At 30.3% G+C, this 25,096-nt stretch overlaps 1 protein-coding gene across 4 annotated transcripts in view; it reads left to right on the top strand.

Annotated features, from left to right (window-relative positions):
* The window catches only part of LOC142237265 (capon-like protein), a 795,171-nt gene that overhangs the window by 726,199 nt on the left and 43,876 nt on the right, over nucleotides 1-25,096 (top strand). For all 4 annotated transcript variants that reach the window (XM_075308678.1, XM_075308681.1, XM_075308680.1 and 1 more), the window contains one exon: nucleotides 8,423-8,511. In XM_075308678.1, the coding sequence (XP_075164793.1) occupies nucleotides 8,423-8,511 (89 nt within the window). The remainder of the gene's footprint in view (nucleotides 1-8,422; nucleotides 8,512-25,096) is intronic.

Here is a 25,096-nt window from a genome sequence, read left to right as displayed (position 1 = left end):
ATGTAGATGTACAAGAGGTGCAGTGTATAATATAGTCGGACCCGCCTGTCCTTAAACCTTCCTAACTTGTTTAAGCTATTTTCTGGAGGAAATCTGTGGTGAAACAATACTGGTAATGCTGTTCATGTAATCGCAATTTGATATTTCGATGTGTTCCAAACGGATTGGCAAACTGGTGATGGGTATAAAAATAAGCAAATTAGTGAAAATGGACCATTTTCCTGGTCTGACCCATCTGACCAAATTAAAACTCTTTGGGACCAATTTTGGTCAGATTGAAACAAAATGGCAACATTGCATGCATCTATCTATAGCTTTATCGCCTTCATTCTCAGCCAGCAAAAAAAAAAAAAAACCTTAACAGTGACAATATTTTGAATGCTCTTTTCGCTTTTTGTATCTCAAATGTAGATCAAGGTTAATAGCCTCGATGCATCTAAACTTTGTAGACATAATGCACAAAGAAAAAGGTTTTCACTTTAAAAGCAAACACCACCCATTTGAAATGCATCAAGTCATGGTCAATATAAACAAAAGTCAAACAATGATGTGAAACAACCTTCCTTGGATTTGCAATATATGTCCCATAGACCATTTCATCTGATTTTCGAAAATTAATATCTAAATGATCAGCATTCTAAGGCATAGACTATAGATGTGTCAAAGTCGTCGGAAAAAAGAAATACGTTTCGATGACAAAACCATTATTAATTTAATTACACCATTTTCGTCTTCCTTCTCTCTCGCTAGCTCTCGCTCTCACTCTCTTGGGCGATGGCAGAAACATTTCCTAGAATTTCATCAAGATTATTTATTAGTAGACACGGAAAATATGATTGGGTCGTATTCACTCAATGATGATCGCCCAAGAAGCGATTAAGCAAGACGATGCTGATTTCTTATTGTAGCTGTAGCTGATGATTTTCCCCCGTCTTCAGTGACTTATTTTCATACTGTTCACATTAATTTCTGTAAAAAAAGTGAAAGAAAAACAATTTTAACAAAAATAACATAGTCGACAAATGCCATTTCATTTTCATTTCGATATCTTTTTTGGGAGCAAGGTGGTTCTTGACGTCATTCGTCTATGTTTTGTTACACAAAAAAAAATAAAAATCATATAAGCGAGTATATGCGTGTTGTCAATTATATGTACATAGTGTTTTTATTTAAATAAAAAAGCAACAAAAATACGCATAAAAAGAACAATAACCACATAGGTTTTAGTTTTACAAAATATATCAAATGGTTTTTACATAATTTTAAATCGGCCCATAAAAACCGCAACAGCTTTAAATATTCAATTCTATCGAAAGCATCATCAACATAAGTAGTTTTCTATGCAGTTATCAAATAATCTCCTATATGAGATTCTACCGACAGCAATGGTTCGCAAAGGGCATTACATAGAGGATCCATATGAAGTTGTTCTTCGTACATTAGTACATAAAAAATATATCTAAACGGATTATCAAAAAATTATAGAAATAAAAATTTTGCAAAATTCTCTATAGTAATAAAATTATTGCTAAATTTTATTGTTAAAAAATTAAATTGTTAAAAAATTTTCTATAGAAATAAAATTTTGAAAAAATTTTCTATAGAAATAAAATGTTGACAAAGTTTTCTATATAAATAACAAGAGAGGAAAGTCTAAAGTCGGGCGGGGCCGACTATATTATACCCTGCACCACTTTGTAGATCTAAATTTTCGATACCATATCACATCCGTTAAATGTGTTGGGGGCTATACATAAAGGTTTGTCCCAAATACATACATTTAAATATCACTCGATCTGGACAGAATTTGATAGACTTCTACAAAATCTATAGACTCAAAATTTAAGTCGGCTAATGGACTAGGGTGGAACACAATGTTAGTAAAAAACAAGTAAGGAAAGTCTAAAGTCGGGCGGGGCCGACTATATTATACCCTGCACCACTTTGTAGATATAAATTTTCGATACCATATCACATCCGTCAAATGTGTTGGGGGCTATATATAAAGGTTTATCTCAAATACATACATTTAAATATCACTCGATGAGGACAGAATTTGATAGACTTCTACAAAATCTATAGACTCAAAATTTAAGTCGGCTAATGCAAAAAATGCGAAATGCGAAAAATATATATGGAAGCTATATCTGAATCTGAACCGATTTCAATCAAATTTGGCACATATGACTATACTACCAATTGTACTCCTTGTGCAAAATTTCAACCAAATCGGGATAAAACTCTGGCTTCTGGGTCCATATAAGTGCATATCGGGCGAAAGATATATATGGGAGCTATATCTAAATCTGAATCGATTTCAACCAAATTTGACACGCATAGCTACAATGCTAAATCTACTACCTGTACAAAATTTCAACCAAATTGGGCCAAAACTCTGGCTTTTAGAACCATATTAGTCCATATCGGGCGAAAGATATATATGGGAGCTATATCTAAATCTGAACCGATTTCAATCAAATTTCGCACACATGACTATGCTACTAATTGTACTCCTAGTGCAAAATTTCAACTAAATTCGGCCAAAAATCTGGCTTCTGGGGCCATATAAGTCCATATCGGCGAAAGATATATATGGGAGCTATATCTAAATCTGAACCGATTTCAATCAAATTTTGCACACTTGACTATACGACTAAGTGTTATGTTTGTACAAAATTTCAAGCAAATCGGTATAAAACTCTGGCTGCTGGGTCCATATTAGTGCATATCGGGCGAAAGATATATATGGGAGCTATATCTAAATCTGAACCGATTTCTTCCAAAATCAATACGGTTCTATTCTGACCTAAATTAGGAATATGTGCCAAATTTGAAGGCGATTGGACTTAAATTGCGACCTAGACTTTGATCACAAAAATGTGTTCACAGACAGACGGACGGACGGACGGACAGAAGGACAGACGGACATGGTTATATCGACTCAGGGACCCACCCTGAGCATTATTGCCAAAGACACCATGTGTCTATCTCGTCTCCTTCTGGGTGTTACAAACATTTGCACTAACTTATAATACCCTGTTCCACAGTGTGGCGCAGGGTATAAAAATATGGGAAACATTTAAATCTGAAGCAGTTTTAAGGAAACTTCGCAAAAGTTTATTTATCATTTATTGCTCGATATACATGTATTAGAAGTTTAGGAAAATTAGGGTCATTTTTACAACTTTTCGACTAAGCAGTGGCGATTTTACAAGGAAAATTTTGGTATTTTGACAATTTTTGTCCAAATCAGAAAAACATATATATGGGAGCTATATCTAAATCTGAATCGATTTCAACCTAATTTGGCACGCATAGCAACAATGCTAATTCTACTCCCTGTGCAAAATTTCAACTAAATCGGAGCAAAAAATTGGCCTCTGTGGTCATATGAGTGTAAATCGGGCGAAAGCTATATATGGGAGATATATCTAAATCTGAACCGATTTCAACCAAATTTGGCACGCATAGCTACAATGCTAATTCTACTCCCTGTGCAAAATTTCAATTAAATCGGAGTAAAAGATTGGCCTCTGTGGTCATTTGAGTGTAAATCGGGCGAAAGCTATATATGGGAGCTATATCTAAATCTGAACCGATTTCAACCAAATTTGACACACGTAGCTACAATGCTAATTCTACTCCCTGTGCAAAATTTCAACTAAATCGGAGCAAAAAATCGCCCTCTGTGGTCATTTGAGTGTAAATCGGGCGAAAGCTATATATGGGAGCTATATCTAAATCTGAACCGATTTCAACCGAATTTGACACGCATAGCTATAATGCTAATTCTACTACCTGTGCAAAATTTCAACTACATCGGAGCACAAAATTGGCCTCTGTGGGCAAATGAGTGTAAATCGGGCGAAAGCTATATATGGGAGCTATATCTAAATCTGAACCGATTTGGCTGATATTTTGCAAGTTTTTCAAGACTCATAAAATATTCGGATGTACGGAATTTGAGGAAGATCGGTTGACACACACGCCAATTATGACCAGATCGGTGAAAACTATATATGGCGAATATATCTAAATCTGAACCGATTTTTTTCCCAAATCAATATGGATCGTCTTTGAGCCGAAACAGGACCCCATACCAAATTTTAGGACAATCGGACTAAAACTGCGAGCTGTACTTTGCACACAAAAATACATCAACAGACAGACAGACAGACAGACAGACAGACAGACAGACAGACAGACAGACGGACATAGCTAAATCGACTCAGAATTTAATTCTAAGACGATCGGTGTACTAAACGATGGGTCTCAGACTTTTCCTTCTTGGCGTTACATACAAATGCACAAACTTATTATACCCTGTACCACAGTAGTGGTGAAGGGTATAAAAATGTTGGCAAAATTTTCTACGGAAATAAAATTTTGACAAAATTTTCTATTGAAATAAAATTTTGACAAATTTTTCTATAGAAATAAAATTTTGACCAAATTTTCTACAGAAATAAAATTTTGACAAAATTCTCCATAGAAATAAAATTTTAACTAAATTTTCTATAGAAATAAAATTTTGACTAAATTTTCTATAGACATAAAATTTTTGACAAAATTTTCTATAGAAATAAAATGTTGACAAAATTTTCTATAGAAATAAAATGTTGACTAAATTTTCTATAGAATAAAAATTTTTGACAAAATTTTCTATAGAAATCAAATTTTTGATAAAATTTCCTATAGAAATAAAATGTTGACAAAATTTTCTACATAAATAAAATTTTCACAAAATTTTCAACAGAAATAACATTTTGAGAAAATTTTCGATAGAAATGAAATTTTGACAAACCTTTTCATAGATATAAAATTTTGTTAAAATTTTCTACAGAAATAAAATTTTGTCAAAATTTTCCATAGAAATAAAATTTTGAGTAAATTTTCTATAGAAATAACATTTTGACAAAATTTGCTATAGAAATAAAATGTTGACAATTTTCTATAGAAATAAAATTTTTTGTAAAAATTTCTATAGAAATAAAATTTTGACAAAATTTTCTATAGAAATAAAATTTTTGATAAAATTTTCTATCGAAATATAAGTTTTCTATATAAATAAAAATGTTGAAAAAATTTTCTATAGAAATGAAATTTTGACAAAATTTTTTATAGAAATAAAATTTTGACAAAATTTTCTATAGAAATAAAATTTCTGACAAAATTTTCTATAGCAATCAAATTTTTGATAAAATTTTCTATAGAAATAAAATTTTGACAAAGTTTTCCATAGAAATAAAATTTTGACAACAATTTCTATAGAAATAAAATTTTGACAAAGTTTTCTATAGAAAAAAATGTTGACAAAATTTTCTATAGAAATCAAATTTTGACAAAATTTTCTATAGAAATAAAATTTTGACAAAATTTTCTATAGAAATAAAATTTTGACAAAATTTTCTATAGAAATAAAATTTTGACAAAATTTTCTATAGAAATAAAATTTTGACAACATTTTCTATAGAAATAAAATTTTCTGTAGAAATAAAATTTTCCATAGAAATAAAATTTTGAGTAAATTTTCTATAGAAATAACATTTTGACAAAATTTGCTATAGAAATAAAATGTTGACAATTTTCTATAGAAATAAAATTTTTTGTAAAAATTTCTATAGAAATAAAATTTTGACAAAATTTTCTATAGAAATAAAATTTTTGATAAAATTTTCTATCGAAATATAAGTTTTCTATATAAATAAAAATGTTGAAAAAATTTTCTATAGAAATGAAATTTTGACAAAATTTTTTATAGAAATAAAATTTTGACAAAATTTTCTATAGAAATAAAATTTCTGACAAAATTTTCTATAGCAATCACATTTTTGATAAAATTTTCTATAGAAATAAAATTTTGACAAAGTTTTCCATAGAAATAAAATTTTGACAACAATTTCTATAGAAATAAAATTTTGACAAAGTTTTCTATAGAAAAAAATGTTGACAAAATTTTCTATAGAAATCAAATTTTGACAAAATTTTCTATAGAAATAAAATTTTGACAAAATTTTCTATAGAAATAAAATTTTGACAAAATTTTCTATAGAAATAAAATTTTGACAAAATTTTCTATAGAAATAAAATTTTGACAACATTTTCTATAGAAATAAAATTTTGACAAAATTTTCTATAGAAATAAAATTTTGACAAAATTTCCCACAGAAATAAAATTTTGACAAAATTTTCTATAAATATAAAATTGTGACAACATTTATAGAAATAGAAATAAATATTTGAAATTTTTTGTTTCAAATAAAATTTTGACAAAATTTTCTATAGAAATAAAATTTTGACAACATTTTCTATAGAAATTAAATTTTGAGAAATTTTTCCATAGAAATAAAATTTTGACAAAATTTCCCACAGAAATAAAATTTTGACAAAATTTTCTATAAATATAAAATTTTGACAAAATTGTTTATAGAAATAAATATTTGAAATTTTTTGTGTTAAATAAAATTTTGACCAAGTTTTCTATATAAATAAAAATTTTGACTAAATTTTCTATAGAAATTAAATTTTGACAAAATCTTCTATAGAAATTAAATTTTGACAAAATTTTCTATAGAAATCAAATTTTGACAAAATTTTCTATAGAAATAAAATTTTGACAAAATTTTCTATAGAAATAAAATTTTGACAACATTTTCTATAGAAATAAAATTTTGACAAAATTTTCTATAGAAATAAAATTTTGACAAAATTTCCCACAGAAATAAAATTTTGACAAAATTTTCTATAAATATAAAATTGTGACAACATTTATAGAAATAGAAATAAATATTTGAAATTTTGTGTTTCAAATAAAATTTTGACAAAATTTTCTATAGAAATAAAATTTTGACAACATTTTCTATAGAAATTAAATTTTGAGAAATTTTTCCATAGAAATAAAATTTTGACAAAATTTCCCACAGAAATAAAATTTTGACAAAATTTTCTATAAATATAAAATTTTGACAAAATTGTTTATAGAAATAAATATTTGAAATTTTTTGTGTTAAATAAAATTTTGACCAAGTTTTCTATATAAATAAAAATTTTGACAAAATTTTCTATAGAAATTAAATTTTGACAAAATCTTCTATAGAAATTAAATTTTGACAAAATTTTCTATAGAAATTAAATTTTGATCAAATTTTCTATGGAAATCAAATTTTTGATAAAATTTTCTATTGAAATAAAATGTTGACAAAATTTTCTATAGAAATAAAATTTTTGATAAAATTTTCTATAGTAATAAAATTTTGACAAAGTTTTCCATAGAAATAAAATGTTGACAAAATTTCCCACAGAAATAAAATTTTGACAAAATTTTCTATAAATATAAAATTTTGACAAAATTGTTTATAGAAATAAATATTTGAAATTTTTTGTTTTAAATAAAATTTTGACCAAGTTTTCTATATAAATAAAAATTTTGACAAAATTTTCTATAGAAATTAAATTTTGACAAAATCTTCTATAGAAATTAAATTTTGACAAAATTTTCTATAGAAATTAAATTTTGACAAAATTTTCTATGGAAATCAAATTTTTGATAATATTTGAAATATTTGAAATTGTTTGTTTTAAATAAAATTTTGACAAAATTTTCTATAAATATAAAATTTTGACAAAATTTATAGAAGTAGAAATAACTATTTGAAATATTTTGTTTTAAATAAAATTTTGACAACATTTTCTATAGAAATAAAATTTTGACAAATTTTTCAATAGAAATGAAATTTTGACAAAATTTCCACAGAAATAAAATTTTGACAAAATTTGATTTATATGGACCAAAATTTCAACCCGTGAACATGTAACATGATTGCCGTGTAGGAGGTGATCATATCCCTTCTTTGATTAGGTCGAAAACCTTTGTTGTTAGCACCTATCTCATTTAATATCATAATTTATTATGGTTTTAAATTCTTTAATAAAAATAAAAATAAAATAAAAATGTTGACAAAATTTTTTATTGAAATAAATATTTGAAATTTTTTGTTTTAAATAAAATTTTGACAACATTTTCTATAGAAATAAAATTTTGAAAAAATTTTCCATAGAAATAAAATTTTGACAAAATTTTCTATAAGTATACAATTTTGACAAAATTTTCTATAGAAATAAAATTTTCTATAGAAAAAAAAAATAAAAATGTAACATGTTTACCGTATAGGAGGTGATCATATTCCTTCTTTGGGTGCGCATCGAATGGAAATTTTCCTCCAGGAGGCTCTACGTCATAGTTTGCATATACCCTTCGTTTTAATAGATATTGTGGTAAATAGCCATACTATTCTTAATGATAATTGAATATTTATAGGTTATTTATAGGTTCAAATTTAAAATTTTACATAAACACTTGTAAATGGCAAATTAATTAATTTTATTATTTCCTTTTGTGGTTTCTCTGATTATTTAATTGCAGGTGTTACACCGGATTTAAGTGCACCCCAAAGGCCAAATCATTTGGAGTTAATACCACAAACGAATCTCAGTAAACCTGGAAATGTGTTGGTAAGTAAACTTCAAATTATACTTAAATATCCTTGGGCAATGTTCAGTGTACTCAATTTCCGTGCATAATGAGTGGAAATAATAATTCTCTGAAGACGGGAGGCAATGCAGAATTTATGTGAAAATCGAAATTATTATCAACGATTTTGTCTGTTTTTCGGAAGAATCATCCAATGTAACTGACGCCAAAAGTTATCGATTAAAGCGACCCCTCTTGTCTCTGTGAAAATAGTTTTTATTGATTCAAATGTGCAATTGATGCAATTTGCAGATAAATTTACTTTACTTTAATTTCGATATGAGAAATATTCCAACCTCCTCAAGTGTAATCTCAATAAATTTTAAGTTTTAAAATTGAAAATTACGATACGGTCACACTAGGCGAATATTTGACAGAAATAAGAAAAACAATTCGTCACCACCGCCGCACCAGCAAAAATTTTTAGCTCATGTTAGATATATAACATCACGATAGCAGTGGTTTCCAAAAACTGTATCCAGATATTTCAAAAATGCTCTTGGAAAAATTTTGGTCGAATATTTGCCAATATGTGTTACAAACACATCGAAATATCGATTTCCGATCCACCGATTTGGGGTCTTGAGCTTCTAGAAACCGTATTTTTTATTCGATTTGCCTGATATTGGAAATCAAATAGGTGTGATAAAAATGGTGTGTATCAGTTCATGTTTTGGTATAGCCCCCTTATAGACCGATCTCCCGATTTTATTTCTTGGGTTTCTAAAAACCGTAGTTTTTATCCGATTTACCTGAAATTACAAATCTAGAGGTATTTTAGGACCATAAAGAGTTGTGACGAACATGGTGTATATCGGTCCATGTTTTGGTATAGCCTCCATATACACCGATCTCCCAATTTTACCTCTTGGGTTTCTATAAACCTTAGTTTTTATCAGATTTACCTGAAATTAAAAATCTAGAGGTATTTTGGGTCGATAAAAAGGTGTGCCGAATATGGAGTGTATTGGTCCAAGGTTTAGTTTATCCTCCATATAGCTCTATCTATCTCTATCGATTTGACTTCTTGAGCCTATAGACATCCAAACTTTTATCCGATTTGGCTGAAATTAAAAATCTAGAGGTATTTTAGGATGACAAATAGGTATGCCAAATATGGTGTGTATTGGTCCACGATTTGTTATAGCCCCCATATAGCCCGATCTTCTTGGGCTTCTAGAAATTTCTGAAATTCAAAATCTGGAGATATTTTGGGTTTACGCATAAGTACGCCGAATATGGTGTGTATCGATTCATGTTTTGGTATCTACCTCATATAACAGATTGGCTGATAAGTCCCCGGTCTAACAAAGAAAAACACATTTTTTGTCAAAATTCGTTTGCATTATTCAACATAGTTCCCCTCAAGAGCGATACAACGATTATAACGACCTTCCAATTTTTTGATACCATTTTGGTAGTACTCCTTCGGTTTTGCCTCAAACTAGGCCTCAGTTTCGGCGATCACCTCTTCATTGCAGCCAAATTTTTTCCCTGCGAGCATCCTTTTGAGGTCTGAGAACAAGAAAAAGTCGTTGGGGGCCAGATCTGGTGAATACGGTGGGTGGGGAAGCAATTCGAAGCCCAATTCATGAATTTTTGCCATCGTTCTCAATGACTTATGGCACGGTGCGTTGTCTTGGTGGAACAACACTTTTTATACCCTCCACCATAGAATGGTGACGGGGGTATAATAAGTTTGTCATTCCGTTTGTAACACATCGAAATATCGATTTCCGACTATATAAAGTATATATATATATATTCTTGATCAGGGAGAAATTCTAAGACGATATAAGCATGTCCGTCTGTCCGTCTGTCTGTCTGTTGTAATCACGCTACAGCCTCCAATAATGGCGCTATCGTCCCGAAATTTGGCACAGATTCGTTTTTTGTTTGCAGGCAGGTCAAGTTCGAAGATGGGCTATATCGGTCCAAGTTTTGATATAGTCCCCATATAAACCGACCTCCCTATTTGGGGTCTTGGGCCTATACAAACCGTAGGTTTTATCAGATTTGCCTGAAATTGGAAATCTAGAGGTAGTTTTGAACCATAAAGAGGTGTGTCGAAAATGGTCCGTGTCGGTCCATGTTTTGGTATAGCCCCCATATAGACCGATCTCCCGATTTTGCTTCTCGGGCGTCTAGAAACTATATTTACCATCCGATTTCCCTGAAATTGGAAAACTAGAGGTATTTTGAAACCATAAAGAGATGTGTCGAAAATGGTCCGTATCGGTCCATGTTTCGGTATAGCCCCCATATAGACCGATCTCCCGATTTTGCTTCTTGGGCGTCTAGAAACTATATTTACCATCCGATTTGCCTGAAATTGGAAATCTAGAGGTATTGTGGGACTATAAAGAGGTGTGTCGAAAACGGTCCGTATCGATCCATGGTTTGGTATAGCCCCCATATAGACCGATCTCCCGATTTTGTTTCTTACGCGTCTAGAAACAGTATTTTCTATCCGATTTGTATGAAATTGAAAATCTAGAGGTATTTTGCGATCATAAAGAGGTGTGTCGAAAATGGTCCGTATCCGTTCATGTTTTGGTATAGCCCCCATATAGACCGATCTCCCGATTTATCTTCTAGGTCTTCTAGAAACTATATTTACCATCCGATTTGCCTGAAATTGGAAATCTAGAGGTATTTGAGGGCCATAAAAAGGTGTGCCGAAAATGGTGCTCATCGGTCCATGTTTTGGTATAGCCCCATATAGACTAATCTCCCGATTTCGCTTCTTGAGCTTTTAGAAACTATATTTTCTATCCGATTTTCCTGAAATTGAAAATCTAGAGTTCTTTTGGGACCATAAAAAGGTGTGTCGGAAATGGTGCCCATCGGTCCATGTTTTGGTATAGCCCCCATATAGACCGATCTCCCGATTTTGCTTCTTGGGCTTCTAAAAACTATATTTACCGTCCGATTTGCCTGTAATTCTTGAGCTTCTATAAACTTTATTTATTACCCGATTTTCCTGAAATTCGAAATCGAGATGTATTTTTAGACCACTAATAAGTGTGCCGAAATTGAGGTATATCGAGGTCCATTTTTTGGTATAACCCCCATATAGACTGATCTCTCGATTTTTACTTCTTGGGCGTCTAGAGACTATATTTTTTAGCCGATTTGTTTGAAATTGAAAATCTGAAGGTATTTTAAGATCACACATATGTGAGTAACAAATGATGCCTATCGGTCCATGTGTTGGTATAGCCCCAATATAGATCGATCTCCCGGCTTTATTTCTTTGGCTTCTAGAATCCGTAGTTTTTATACGATTTGCTGGAAATTAGTAATCTATAATGAAATTTTAGACAAACGAAATTTCCTTTTCTTATAAAGTATTTTCGTTTATTCAACGATTGTCTCTAAAATTTGTGTCAAAAAACTTTGCTTGTCTAAAATTACGTTTCTGAAAAAAGAAAACACTTCTTTCATGGCCATGAAAATTGCTTGAAACTGAAAATATAATTTCCAGATTTAACTCATCGTATTTGTTTAAATAATGGCGGAAAAAATCTACAGATTTAAGATTTCAAATCAAGTCGTAATTTCATCATATACACGATATGTTTATAATTCTCTAAAACTCAAACAAAATTGGTTCTCATAAATCCAGAATCTGATCTGGTCTTCATTGACTTGCTTGGGAGAAGATTTGTCATCAAACCCCCTACAATTCTATATATTATCAAGTAACCCACTACGACGAAGAGTTTTCAAAGTAAACTATTATATTTGATTCATGGTGGTGGGTATTTAAGATTCGGCCCGGCCGAATTTACTGCTTTATATACTTGTTTCTTCTTGATATGGGGCCGTTTTGCCGCGATTTCGACCTTCAAACGCTCCAATAACGCCATATGATAGTCACTGTTGATGGTTTTTCCCTTCTCAAGATAATCGATAAAAATTATTCCATGCGCATCCCAAAAAACAGAGGCAATTACTTTGCCAGCGGACTTTTGAGTCTTTCCACGCTTCGGAGACGGTTCACCGGTCGCTGTCCACTCAGCCGACTCAGCCGATTGGACTCAGGAGTGTAGTGATGGAGGCATGTTTCACCCATTGTCACATACCGACGGAAAAACTCGAGTGTATTACGAGTTAACAGCTGCAAACACCGCTCAGAATCATCAAGACGTTGTTGTTTTTGGTCAAATGTGAGCTCGCGCGGCACCCATTTTGCACAGAGCTTCCGCATATCCAAATATTGATGAATGATATGACCAACACGTTCCTTTGATATCTTTAAGGCCTCTGCTATCTCGATCAACTTCATTTTACGGTCATTAAAAATCATTTTGTGAATTTTTTTGATGTTTTCGTCGGTAACCACCTCTTTCGGGCGTCCACTGCGTTCACCGTCCTCCGTGCTCATTTCACCACGCTTGAATTTTGCATACCAATTAATTATTATTGATTTCCCTGGGGCGAAGTCCGGAAAATCATTATCAAGCCAAGTTTTTGCTTCCACCGTATTTTTTCCTTTCAGAAAACAGTATTTTATCAAAACACGAAATTCCTTTTTTCCATTTTTTTTCACAATAACAAAAGTTGCTTCACAAAAGACGCTCTATCTCACAAACTAATTGACTTACAGACGTAAAATGTTGACACGAGTCATTGGAAGGTTGGTACTATATAAAAATAATATGCATTTAATACTAGCGACGCCATCTATGTGTCAGACCGGGGACTTATCAGCCAACCTGTTAGATCGACTTCCAGATTTGACCTCTTTAAGTGTGTAGACATCCAAATTTTTATGCGATTGGCCTGAAATTCATAATCAAAAGGTATTTTGAGTCCACTCATAACTAAGCCGAATATGGGGCGTATCGTTCGATTTTAATATACCCCCCATAAAGACCGATCTCCCAATTTGACTTCGAGACACTGCAATTTTCATCCGATTTGCCGGAAATTAAAAATTTTGAGCTATTTTTGGCTCGTAAATAGGTGTTGCGAATATGATGAGGATCGGTCCTTGTTTTAGTATAGCTTCCATGTGTTAAGTCTCCCGATTTCCATGTTGGTATATATGTTTGCTCGGCAGAGTACCTGTCATCAAAGCCACCTGAAATGCTATATATGTATTTTCAAGTAACCTAACGAAGACGAAACTATTATATTTTTTGATTCATGGCGGTGGGTATTTAGCATTCGGCCCGTCCGAACTTAAGTCCGTTTATACTTGTTTGTGTGAACATTGTTCTCTAAATCGAAGCCACTGCGATTATTTTGTGATCCCAGATTTCTCTGTAAAGGTGGGTATTAAGTTCGAGTTTAGCCGCTAAAACCGTCATTTTTTCACGATTACTTTTCTTTAATAATCCACTTTCATGAATACAAACTTTGTGAAAATTTGCTTTTGGATATTCCCCGTCAAGTTATAATGAAGTCTGCAACAAATATGTATAATTTTATTACTTTTTTTTACTGATTTAGTTTTCACTTTAGTGAAAATTAGCGGCTAAACTCGAACTTAATACTCACCTTAAAGAAACATTCGTCAAAAACGAAATCTGTTAAATTTATATGTTACACATTCTATATGTAAGGCTGAGGACTTTTCAAATGAACTGTAACTAGACGTTACTCCTATAATTAAAAAAAAAATAATACACAACACTCTTTATAGTTCTTACCGTTTTATTACATAGTCCAATATCCAAAAAAACATTTTTTGTTATAGCGACTTGATTTGAAAAATGTGTTGAGTTATTTGCTAATTTCTGCGCATTTTAAATTGCAATAGTCAGTGAAAGCTATTTTTGGCTTTAGCCATTTTTATTTTGCAACATCCAGTCCAGGTGTATCGAATTATGAGTGTGTTTTTTTCTGGCTACAGACTGAATATAAAATTTTTGAATTTTAATTATTGTTTTAATTAATGTTTATATGCATGATGGATGGAATAAATGGCGCTGGAACTTCAACATATCGAACCGTTCAATATTGTTTATATACAATATCCATTTAATGAAATAATAACAAAAAAAATTATAATATGTTGTTTAAATTTCCATACATATTATTATACCCTCCATCATAGGATGGGGGTATATTAACTTTGTCATTCCGTGTGTAACACATCGAAATATTGCTCTAAGACCCCATAAAGTATATATATTCTGGGTCGTGGTGAAATTCTGAGTCGATCTAAGCATGTCCGTCCGTCCGCCCGTCCGTCTGTTGAAATCACGCTAACTTCCGAACGAAACAAGCTATCGACTTGAAACTTGGCACAAGTAGTTGTTATCGATGTAGGTCGGATGGTATTGAAAATGGGCCCTATCCGTCCACTTTTACGTATAGCCCCCATATAAAGGGACCCTCAGATTTGGCTTGTGGAGCCTCGATCCGGCTGAAATTTGGTATATGGTGTTGGTATATGGTCTCTAACAACCATGCAAAAATTGGTCCACATCGGTCCATAATTATATATAGCCCCCATATAAACCGATCCCCAGATTTGACTTGCAGAGCCTCAAGGAGAAGCAAATTTCATCCGATCCGCCTGAAATTTGGTACATGATGTTGGTATATGGTCTCTAACAACCATGCAAAAATTGGTCCATATCGGTCCTTAATTTTATATAGCGCCCATATAAACCGATCCCCAGATTTGGCTTGTGGAGCCTCTAAGAGAAGCATATTTCATCCGATCCGGCTGAAATTTGGTATATGGTGTTGGTATATGGTCTTTAACAATCATGCAAAAATTGGTCCACATCGGTCCATAATTTTATACAGCCCCCATATAAACCGATCCCCAGATTTGGCTTGCGGAGCCTCAAAGAGAAGCAAATTTCATCCGATCGGGCTGAAATTTGGCACATGATGTTGGTATATGATCTCTAACAACCATGCAAAAATTGGTCCACATCGGTCCATAATTATATATATATGGGGATCGGCTGGATCCCCAGATTTGGCTTGCGAAGTCTCCAGGAGAAGCAAATTTCATCCAAGCCAGTTGTAATTTTGAACATGGTGTTAGTATATGATCTTTAACAACCGTGCCAGAATTGGTCCATATCGGTCCATAATTATATATAGCCCCCATATAAAACGTTCTCTAGATTTGACCTCCGGAGCCTCTTGGAGGAGCAAAATTCATCCGATCCGGTTCAAATTAGGAACGTCGTGTTAGTATATGGTCGCTAACAATCATACCAAAATTGGTCCAATCACACAAAAATTGGTCCATATCGGTTCATAATCATGTTTGCCACTAGAGCCAAAAATAATCTACCAAAATTTTATTTATATAGAAAATTTTTTCAAAATTTTATTTCTATAGAAAATTTTGTCAAAATTTTCAGAAAGATTTTCAAAATTTTATTTCTATAGAAAATTTTGTCAAAATTTTCAGAAAGATTTTCAAAATTTTATTTCTATAGAAAATTTTGTTCAAATTTTATTCCTATAGAAAATTTTGTTAAAATTTTATTTCTGTAGAAAATTTTGTCAAAATTTTATGTTTACTTTGTCAAACTGAATTATATACGTATTGGATCGATCTTGTTTGATTTAATATATACCACGTATGGACTTACATACAATTTAGAAGATGGTGTTAGGAGGTTTTAAGATACCTTGCCATCGGCAAGCGTTACCGCAACTTAAGTAATTCGATTGTGGATGGCAGTGTTTAGAAGAAGTTTCTACGCAATCCATGATGGAGGGTACATCAGCTTCGGCCTGGCCGAACTTACGGCCGTATATACTTGTTTTATATTATACCCAACGCAATGGAAAATGTATTTCTGTAGCCATTACATTAGAATTGTTTGTCGTATTACCTTTTCTTTTATTCATATTATTTGAGAAGCATATTGTTCTGGATGTAAGATTTGTATTCATGTTTATACCCTCCACCATAGGATGGGGGATCGAAATATTGGTCTAAGACCCCATAAAGTATATATATATATATATATTCGTCGTGATCGTGGTAAAATTCTGAGTCGATCTAATCATGTCCATCTGTTGAAATCACGCTAACTTCCGAACAAAACATGCTATCGACTTGAAACTTGGCACAAGTAGTTGTTATTGATGTAGGTCGGATGGTATTGCAAATGGGCCATATCGGTCCACTTTTACGTATAGCCCCCATATAAACGGACCCCCAGATTTGGCTTGCGGATCCTCTAAGAGAAGCAAATTTCATCCGATCCGACTAAAATTTGGTACATGGTGTTAGTATATGGTCTCTAACCATCATTCAAAAATTGGTCTACATCGGTCCATAATTATATATAGCCCCCATATAAACAGATTCCCCGATTTGGTTTGCGTTGCCTCTAAGAGAATCAAATTTCATCCGATCCGGCTGAAATTTGGTACATGGTGTTATTATATGGTCTCTAACAACCATGCAAAAAATGGTCCACATCAGTCCATAATTATATGTAGCCCCCATGTAAACCAATCCCCAGATTTGACCTCCGGAGCCTTTTGGAGAAGCAAAATTCATCCGATCAGATTGAAATTTAGTACGTGTTTTTAGTATATGATCTCTAAGAACCATGCAGGTATTGGTCCATATCAGTCCATAATTATATATAGCCCCGTATAAACCGATCCCGAGATTTGGTTTTGGGGCGTCTTGGAGGAGCAAATTTCATCCGAGTCAGTTGAAATTTGGTACATTGTGCTAGTATATGGCCGTTAACAACCATGCCAAACTAGGTCCATATCGGTCTATAGTTATATATAGCCCTCAGGTAAATCGATCCCTAAGCACACAAAAATTGGTCCATATCAAATTCATAATTGTATATAGCCCCCATATAAGCGACCCCCATATTTCAATTCTGGCTCTCTAAGTACTGTGTAAAAGTCCATATCGATTCGTAATTATGTGTAGACTTACCTATACATACCACGTATGGACTAACAATTTAGAAAACGATGTTAAGAAGTTTTAAGATACCTTGCCATTGGTAAGAATTACCACAACCCAAGTAATTCGATTGTGGATGACAGACTTTCGTAGAAGTTTCTACGCAATCCATGGTGGAGGGTACATACACACAAAAAAATAATACATTTATTTTATGAATAGTGTTCACAAAATTTTTCCAAACACGGGATTCATAAATTATATGAAAACAATTCATAAAATCAAAAATACAGGTTTTCATTGACTATGAATGTGTACATAATATGAATGGAAATTTTAATATTACAAATGAAGTATACATATTTTTGTCATTGAAAAATATGTACCTTTACATAATATGTACTAAAAACGTCATTCATTATATGCAACTTTTCTTTTAATTTTTTTCTCCTGATTCTTAATGCCTGCATAATTGGTCAAAATGTATGAACACATTTATTAAAACCCGCATTAAAGTCCAGCCAGCAAAGAACATCATTTTATAATATTTTATATTATTGATAAACATGAGCACCGACGCCTCCAGTTAATATTGTATTTCGTAATTTTATTTTTTACAGTAATAAAAAATCTTCAAATCGCGACGGCGACTCAAACTGTACTGAAAAACTCAAATACATCAAACTCGTGTGTTACCTTCAAAACGTTATGTTTCGTTTTTTGTTGTCTCATATTATATGCTTGTGTTGTATACATATGAGAGTAACTCTATGTTGTGGCTCTCTCACGCTAAGAGAAAACCAGTATTATTGATATATTAAGTAAAATTTCATTAATTTTATGAAACCGTCTCTATATATTATTAAAAGATTCATAATTTCAAAACAAGTATTTATGAAAACAATATATTATGTAAGTGTACACATTTTTTATGAAAAAGTCCGTAAATTTGTAAAAATGTACAAATTTATGTACAAATTCATATTTTATTTTTTTGTGTGTAAGATTCGGCCTGGCCGAACTTGCGGCCGTATATACTTGCTTTTTTTTCGTAATACATGCAAATTTTGAAAGTTTGATAAAATTCCCATTGAGTTCAATTATAATCACAGTCTGGTATTGATGGTAGATTTACTTTGTGATACCATGTTAAAGATACAATTGTCCACCAAGGAAATTGGAAGATGTTCCAGAAGGTGAGTTAATACTTCTGTGTTCACTGAACAATATTTTGTCTTGTCCTTAAACTACGAATTCGGCTTTTACTTACTATAGTTAGAAGCAGGGCTGTGGAGCCGGAATCGGAGTCTTGGAGTCGGAGTCTGAAGATTTTGCTGGAGTCGGAGTCGTAAAAATTTTGCTCGACTCCGACTCCGGCTAAACCAAATTTTTTAAAACACTTCACATTTTTGTAACTAAGCAAGTTTTTACGCAAATTAGTTTCCATTGCGTTATTCATTCGATTAATGTACAGCATGATTGTAAATGAAAATCAACTTCCAATTACGGCTATCTTTTGATGTTTCCTAGAATGTTAGACTAGCAGATGGGCTGGATCGATCCATTTTAATACCCGAAATTATTTTTTTTTTAATTTTATTTTAAGGTCATATACATATGTGGAATATTGACAGAAAAATTTTTTAAAGTTGTTTTTTTATAGAAAATTTTGCCAAATTTTATTTCTATAAAAAGTTTTGTCAAACTTTTATTTCTATAAAAAATTTATTTAAAATTTTATTACTATAGAAATATTTTTTTTCTATAGAAAATTTATCAAAATTTTATTTCTATAGAAAATTGAGTCAAAAATTTTGTTTCTGTTGAATATTTTGCAAAATTTTATTTCTATAGAAAATTTTGCAAAAGTTTGTTTGTTACACAATTTTTTTTTTTAATTTTATTTCTATTGATATTTTATTTCTATAAAACTTTAAGTCAAAATTTTATTTCTATAGAAAATTTTGCCAAAATTTTATATTAATAGATTTTTTATTAGAAAATTTGGTCAAAATTTTATTTCTATAGAAAATTTTGCCAACATTTTATAGTAATACATTTTTTTATTAGAAAATTTTGTAAAAATTTAATTTCTAAAAAAAATTTAGTCAAAATTTTGTTTTTGTAGAATATTTTGCAGAATTTTATTTACTACACAAAAATTTTTCTAAAATTGTATTTTTATTGATAATTTTTTCAAAATTTTATTTCTGTAAGAAAAAATTGTCAAATTTTATTTCTATAGCAAATTTTCTCAACAAATTTTTTTTTACTGATGCTCACTGCTATAAAAAATGTTTTCGAAATTTTATTACTAGAGATATATTTTTTTCTATATAAAATTTAGTCAAAATTTTATTTCTATAGAAAATTTAGTCGAAATTTTGTTTCTATAGAATATGTTATTTTGCAAAATTTTATTTCTATAGAAAATTTTGTTTGCTACACATTTTTTTAAATTGTATTTCTATTGATAACTTTTTCAAACTTTTATTTCTATAAAAATTTTTGCCAAATTTTATTTCTATAAAAATTTCATTCAAAATTTTTTTTCTATATATTTGGTCAAAATTTGATTTCTATAAAAAATTTTGCCAAAATTTTATTTCTATAGAAAATTTGGTCAAAATTTTGTTTCTGTAGAAAATTTTGCAAAATTTTGTTTACTAGACAAAAATTTTTCCAAAATTGTATGCTCACTGATGCTCACTGCTAAGTCGAAAACTTGTAGAAATGACTCAAATTTTCAAATTTTTCAATGAATGAATCATAAATGAATTTTTGCGAAATTGTCTAAACAATTATAAATATTTCCCAAATATTGCCCGAGATTTTGTAGAAGTCTGATTTGAGATTTTATCAAAATGTAGATCTAAATACAAAGTTGTGCAGAGTATATTATAATCGGCCCGACCGACTTTAGACTTTCCTTGCATTTTTATTATACCCTGCTCCACACTGTGGAACAGGGTATTATAAGTTAGTGCATATGTTTGTAACACCAAGAAGGAGACGAGATAGACACATGGTGTCTTTGGCAATAATGCTCAGGGTGGGTCCCTGAGTCGATATAACCATGTCCGTCTATCCGTCCGTCTGTCTGTGAACACATTTTTGTGATCAAAGTCTAGGTCGCACTTTAAGTCCAATCGCCTTCAAATTTGGCACATGTTCCTAATTTGGGTCAGAATAGAACCCTATTGATTTTGGAAGAAATCGGTTCAGATTTAGATATAGCTCCCATATATATATATATATATATATATATATATATATATATATATATATATATATATATATATATATATATATATATATATATATATATATATATATATATATATATATATATATATATATATATATATATATATATATATATATATATATATATATATATATATATATATATATATATATATATATATATATATATATATATATATATATATATATATATATATATATATATATATATATATATATATATATATATATATTTCGCACGACATGCACTAATATGGACCCAGCAGCCAGAGTTTTGTACCGATTTGCTTGAAATTTTGTACAAACATAACACTTAGTCGTATAGTCAAGTGTGCAAAATTTGATTGAAATCGGTTCAGATTAAGATATAGCTCCCATATATATCTTTCGCCCGATATGGACTTATATGGCCCCAGAAGCCAGATTTTTGACCGAATTTGGTTCAAATTTTGCACTAGGAGTACAATTAGTAGTATAGTCAAGTGTGCAAAATTTGATTGAAATTGGTTCAGATTTAGATATAGCTCCCGATATGGACTAATATGGTCCTAAATGCCAGAGTTTTGGCCCAATTTGGTTGAAATGTTGCACAGGGAGTAGATTTAGCATTGTAGCTATGTGTGCCAATTTTGGTTGAAATCGATTCAGATTTAGATATAGCTCCCATATATATCTTTCGCCCGATATGCACTTATATGGACCCAGAAGCCAGAGTTTTATCCCGATTAGCTAGAAATTTTGCACAAGGAGTAAAATTGGTACTATAGTCATGTGTGCCAAATTTGATTGAAATCGGTTCAGATTTAGATATAGCTTCCATATATATTTTTCGCCCGATATGGACTTATATGGCCCCATAAGACAGAGTTTTGGCCCAATTTGGTTGAAATTTTGCACTAGGATTACAATTAGTAATATAGTCATGTGTGCCAAATTTGATTGAAATCGGTTCAGATTTAGATATAGCTCCCATATATATGTTTTTCTGATTTCGGCAAAAATGGTCAAAAAAAGTTGTAAAAATTACTCTAATTTTCCTAAGCTTCTAATACATATATATCGAGCGATAAATCATAAATAAACTTTTGCGAAGATTCCTTAAAATTGCTTTAGATTTAAATGTTTCCCATATTTTGTTACTAAAATTGTGTTCCACCCTAATGCATTAGCCAACTTAAATTTTGAGTCTATAGATTTTGTAGAAGTCTATCAAATTCTATCCAAATCGAGTGATATTTAAATGTATGTATTTGGGACAAACCTTTATATATAGCACCAACACATTTGACGGATGTGATATGGTATCGAAAATTTAGATCTACAAAGTGGTGCAGGGTATAATATAGTCGGCCCCGCCCGACTTTAGACTTTCCTTGCATTTTTATTTTTTGTTAAAACTGTGTTACGTCCCATAACGTTAGATTTAAATTTAAAGTACATAGATTTTGTAGAAGTATATACAATTTTGTCTAAATCGATTCAGATTCAAATGCATGCATATGGGAATATAAACCTTTATATAGCTCGCAACAAATTTAAATGATTTGAGATAGTATCAATAATTTTGATCCACAAATACATATACTGTTGGTATCTTCTCATATTATGATGGGTATTTATAGCATTATTTTATTTATTAAACATTGCCCTAAATTTGAAATATAGAGTTTAATTGGCATCTACTGTGAAATTAAGACCTTTTTTTGCACACATAAATAAATACGATACTTTATATCGATCCACTTACGGTACCCCCACAATAGAACTACAAATTAGTGGTATTAAAATGAGATTTAGTTATATTACCCGGAGTCTAGCTGATGAAAAATGCTGGAGTCGGAGTCGAGCAAAATTGGCTCGACTCCACAGTCTTGGTTAGAAGACGCATTTTTCTGATACAAAGTTTTTTTGTTTGAGCAAAATTCACTATTCAATCAAATCCACCTGATCTATAAGAAATAAATTACCTACATGATAGAGAAAACTTAGATTTTTGGGTGATTATGGCGCACTGATAAACGCATTTAAATGGACAATGCCTTGTTCACAATAGCATCGTTTATCAATCCTTATTATCTTGCCAATTAATAAATGATTTTCAAAAATTATCCAACCGATGAAATATAGGCACCAAGTAGCCCATTTACCTAATCCATTGACCCCTTCCCCCTATTTACCATCGGAGAAAATTTGTTTACATATCCACAAAAACAACGAAAAATATTTATGAAATGTGTGTACAAAAATCAATTGAATTTGGAAAATCTAGACGATGGATGGCAACTTGAGAAATATAAACAAACAATTGATGAAAACATGCTTGATTTTATTTATAACAACGATGAGTTAAAAAGCTTCAAAAAATTAGCCATTTCCATAGATGCTCAAATCAACAGCACATTGTGGAAAGATATTAAATTATAATGAGAAATTTTTTATTTTTGGTTCATGTTTTTTATGCGGGCCATATGCCATTATCCTAATATCATTACCACATTAATTTAAGTCTCTGTCGTACACTCATTATGGAATAGTAAATTTAAAAATAAATTATACCTAAAATATTATTAAATTTATGCAGTGAGGTTGAAAAATCCAAATCAAATATCGACAATGTAATTGAAATGATATCGCCAAAGTGAATGTTATATCAATGCAGGGATAATAAATGATGTTGATTAGAACTGGCTACAAATGTATTTCAATGATAATTTTACTCTTTATACCCTTCATCGTAGTATGGAGCCAAATCCAACAAAAGTTACTCTTGAACTAAGGACTTCGATTGTCCGTTTTTTTTTTATCGCAAAAACTGAACATGTCGCAATCGTACCACTAGAACAACGCAGGACATTCAGTTCTGAGTGGTAAACAATCATTTGTTTGGCAGTTGTCTTCCAAGAAATTAGGAACACTAAACATGGTTGCCACAATTGGTAGAATTCTACCAAATATGGAAGATTTTTTTTAATATTTGGTAGATTGTTACAGTTCTTGATGTTTTGGTACATTTTGCAAAACATTATCTCCAATAAAGATGTACCTCAACTTTCTATTGAAATAAAATTTTAAGAAGTTTTTCTATAGAAATAAAATTTTAAGAAATTTTCTATAAAAATAACATTTTAAGAATTTTTTTAGAAATATATTTTTTGAAGCCATTTTTTATAGAAATGAAATTTTAAGAAAAATTTCTATAAAAATAACATTTTGAGAAAATTTTATTTCTATAGAAATACAATTTTGAGAAATTTTTCTATAGAAATAACATTTTGACAAAATTTTGAGATCTTTTTAATAGAAATATATCTCTTGAGACCATTTTTTATAGAAATAAAATTTTGAGAAAATTTTCTATAAAAATGAAATTTTGAGAAAATTTTCTATACAAATAAAATTTTGACAAATTTTTCTATAGAAACAAAATTTTGACAAAATTTTCTATAGAAATAAAATTTGAACAAAATTTCTTTAAAAATAAAATTTTGACTAATTTTTCTGTAGAAATAAAATGTTGACAAAATTTTCTATAAACATAAAATTTTGACAAAATTTTCTATAGAAATAAAATTTTTACAAAATTTTCTATAGAAATAAAATTTTGAGAAAATTTTCTATAGAAATAAAATTTTGGGAAATTTTTCTATAGAAATAGCATTTTGACAAAATTTTGAGAACTTTTTAATAGAAATATATCTTTTGAGACCATTTTTTATAGAAATGAAATTTTTAGAAAATTTTCTATGGAAATGAAATTTTGACAAAATTTTCTATAAAAATAAAATTTGGACAAAATTTTCTATAGAAATAAAATTTTTACAAAATTTTGAAAAATTTTTCGGCCTTCGTCGGTTAGTGTCATGGTTGCTACTCGTGCAAAAAATAATGAAAACCTTTATTTTGAAGATTTTTCTATTAAATTTGTGGTTATTATGAATTTTTCTTTTCAGTATTTCCAATATTAAATATTAGCGAAAATTTTGTTTGATGTATCCGTTGAATTGTAAATGGTCGAATTTTAAAGATTTTTTAACGATTTTGCATTGCACCAACAAGGGAAAGTTAGTATTTCTACAAAAAGAGATAACTTACTCACAACGGACTTTTATGACCTAACACAAACATTAAAATTTTTAAATATATTGATTTTATGGAAAAATTGCCAATATTTTATTTTTATAGGATCTAAATTTTATTTATTTATATAAACTTACTCTAAATTTTATTTTTTTTTTTTCCATAGACAATTTTATTTCTATAAAAAAAGAACTCTCAAGAGTTTATTTTTATTTGCCCCAAAAAAAAATATATTTCTATAAAACAAGTTCACAAAATTTTGTCAAAATGTTATTTCTAGAGAAAAATTTCTCAAAATGTTATTTCTATAGAAAAATTTCTCAAACTTTTATTTCTATAGAAAAATTTTTTAAAGT

This window comes from Haematobia irritans, chromosome 4, assembly GCF_050003625.1.
Source record: "Haematobia irritans isolate KBUSLIRL chromosome 4, ASM5000362v1, whole genome shotgun sequence".
Lineage (NCBI taxonomy): Eukaryota > Metazoa > Arthropoda > Insecta > Diptera > Muscidae > Haematobia > Haematobia irritans.
This window is presented reverse-complemented; position numbering and strand designations above follow the sequence as displayed.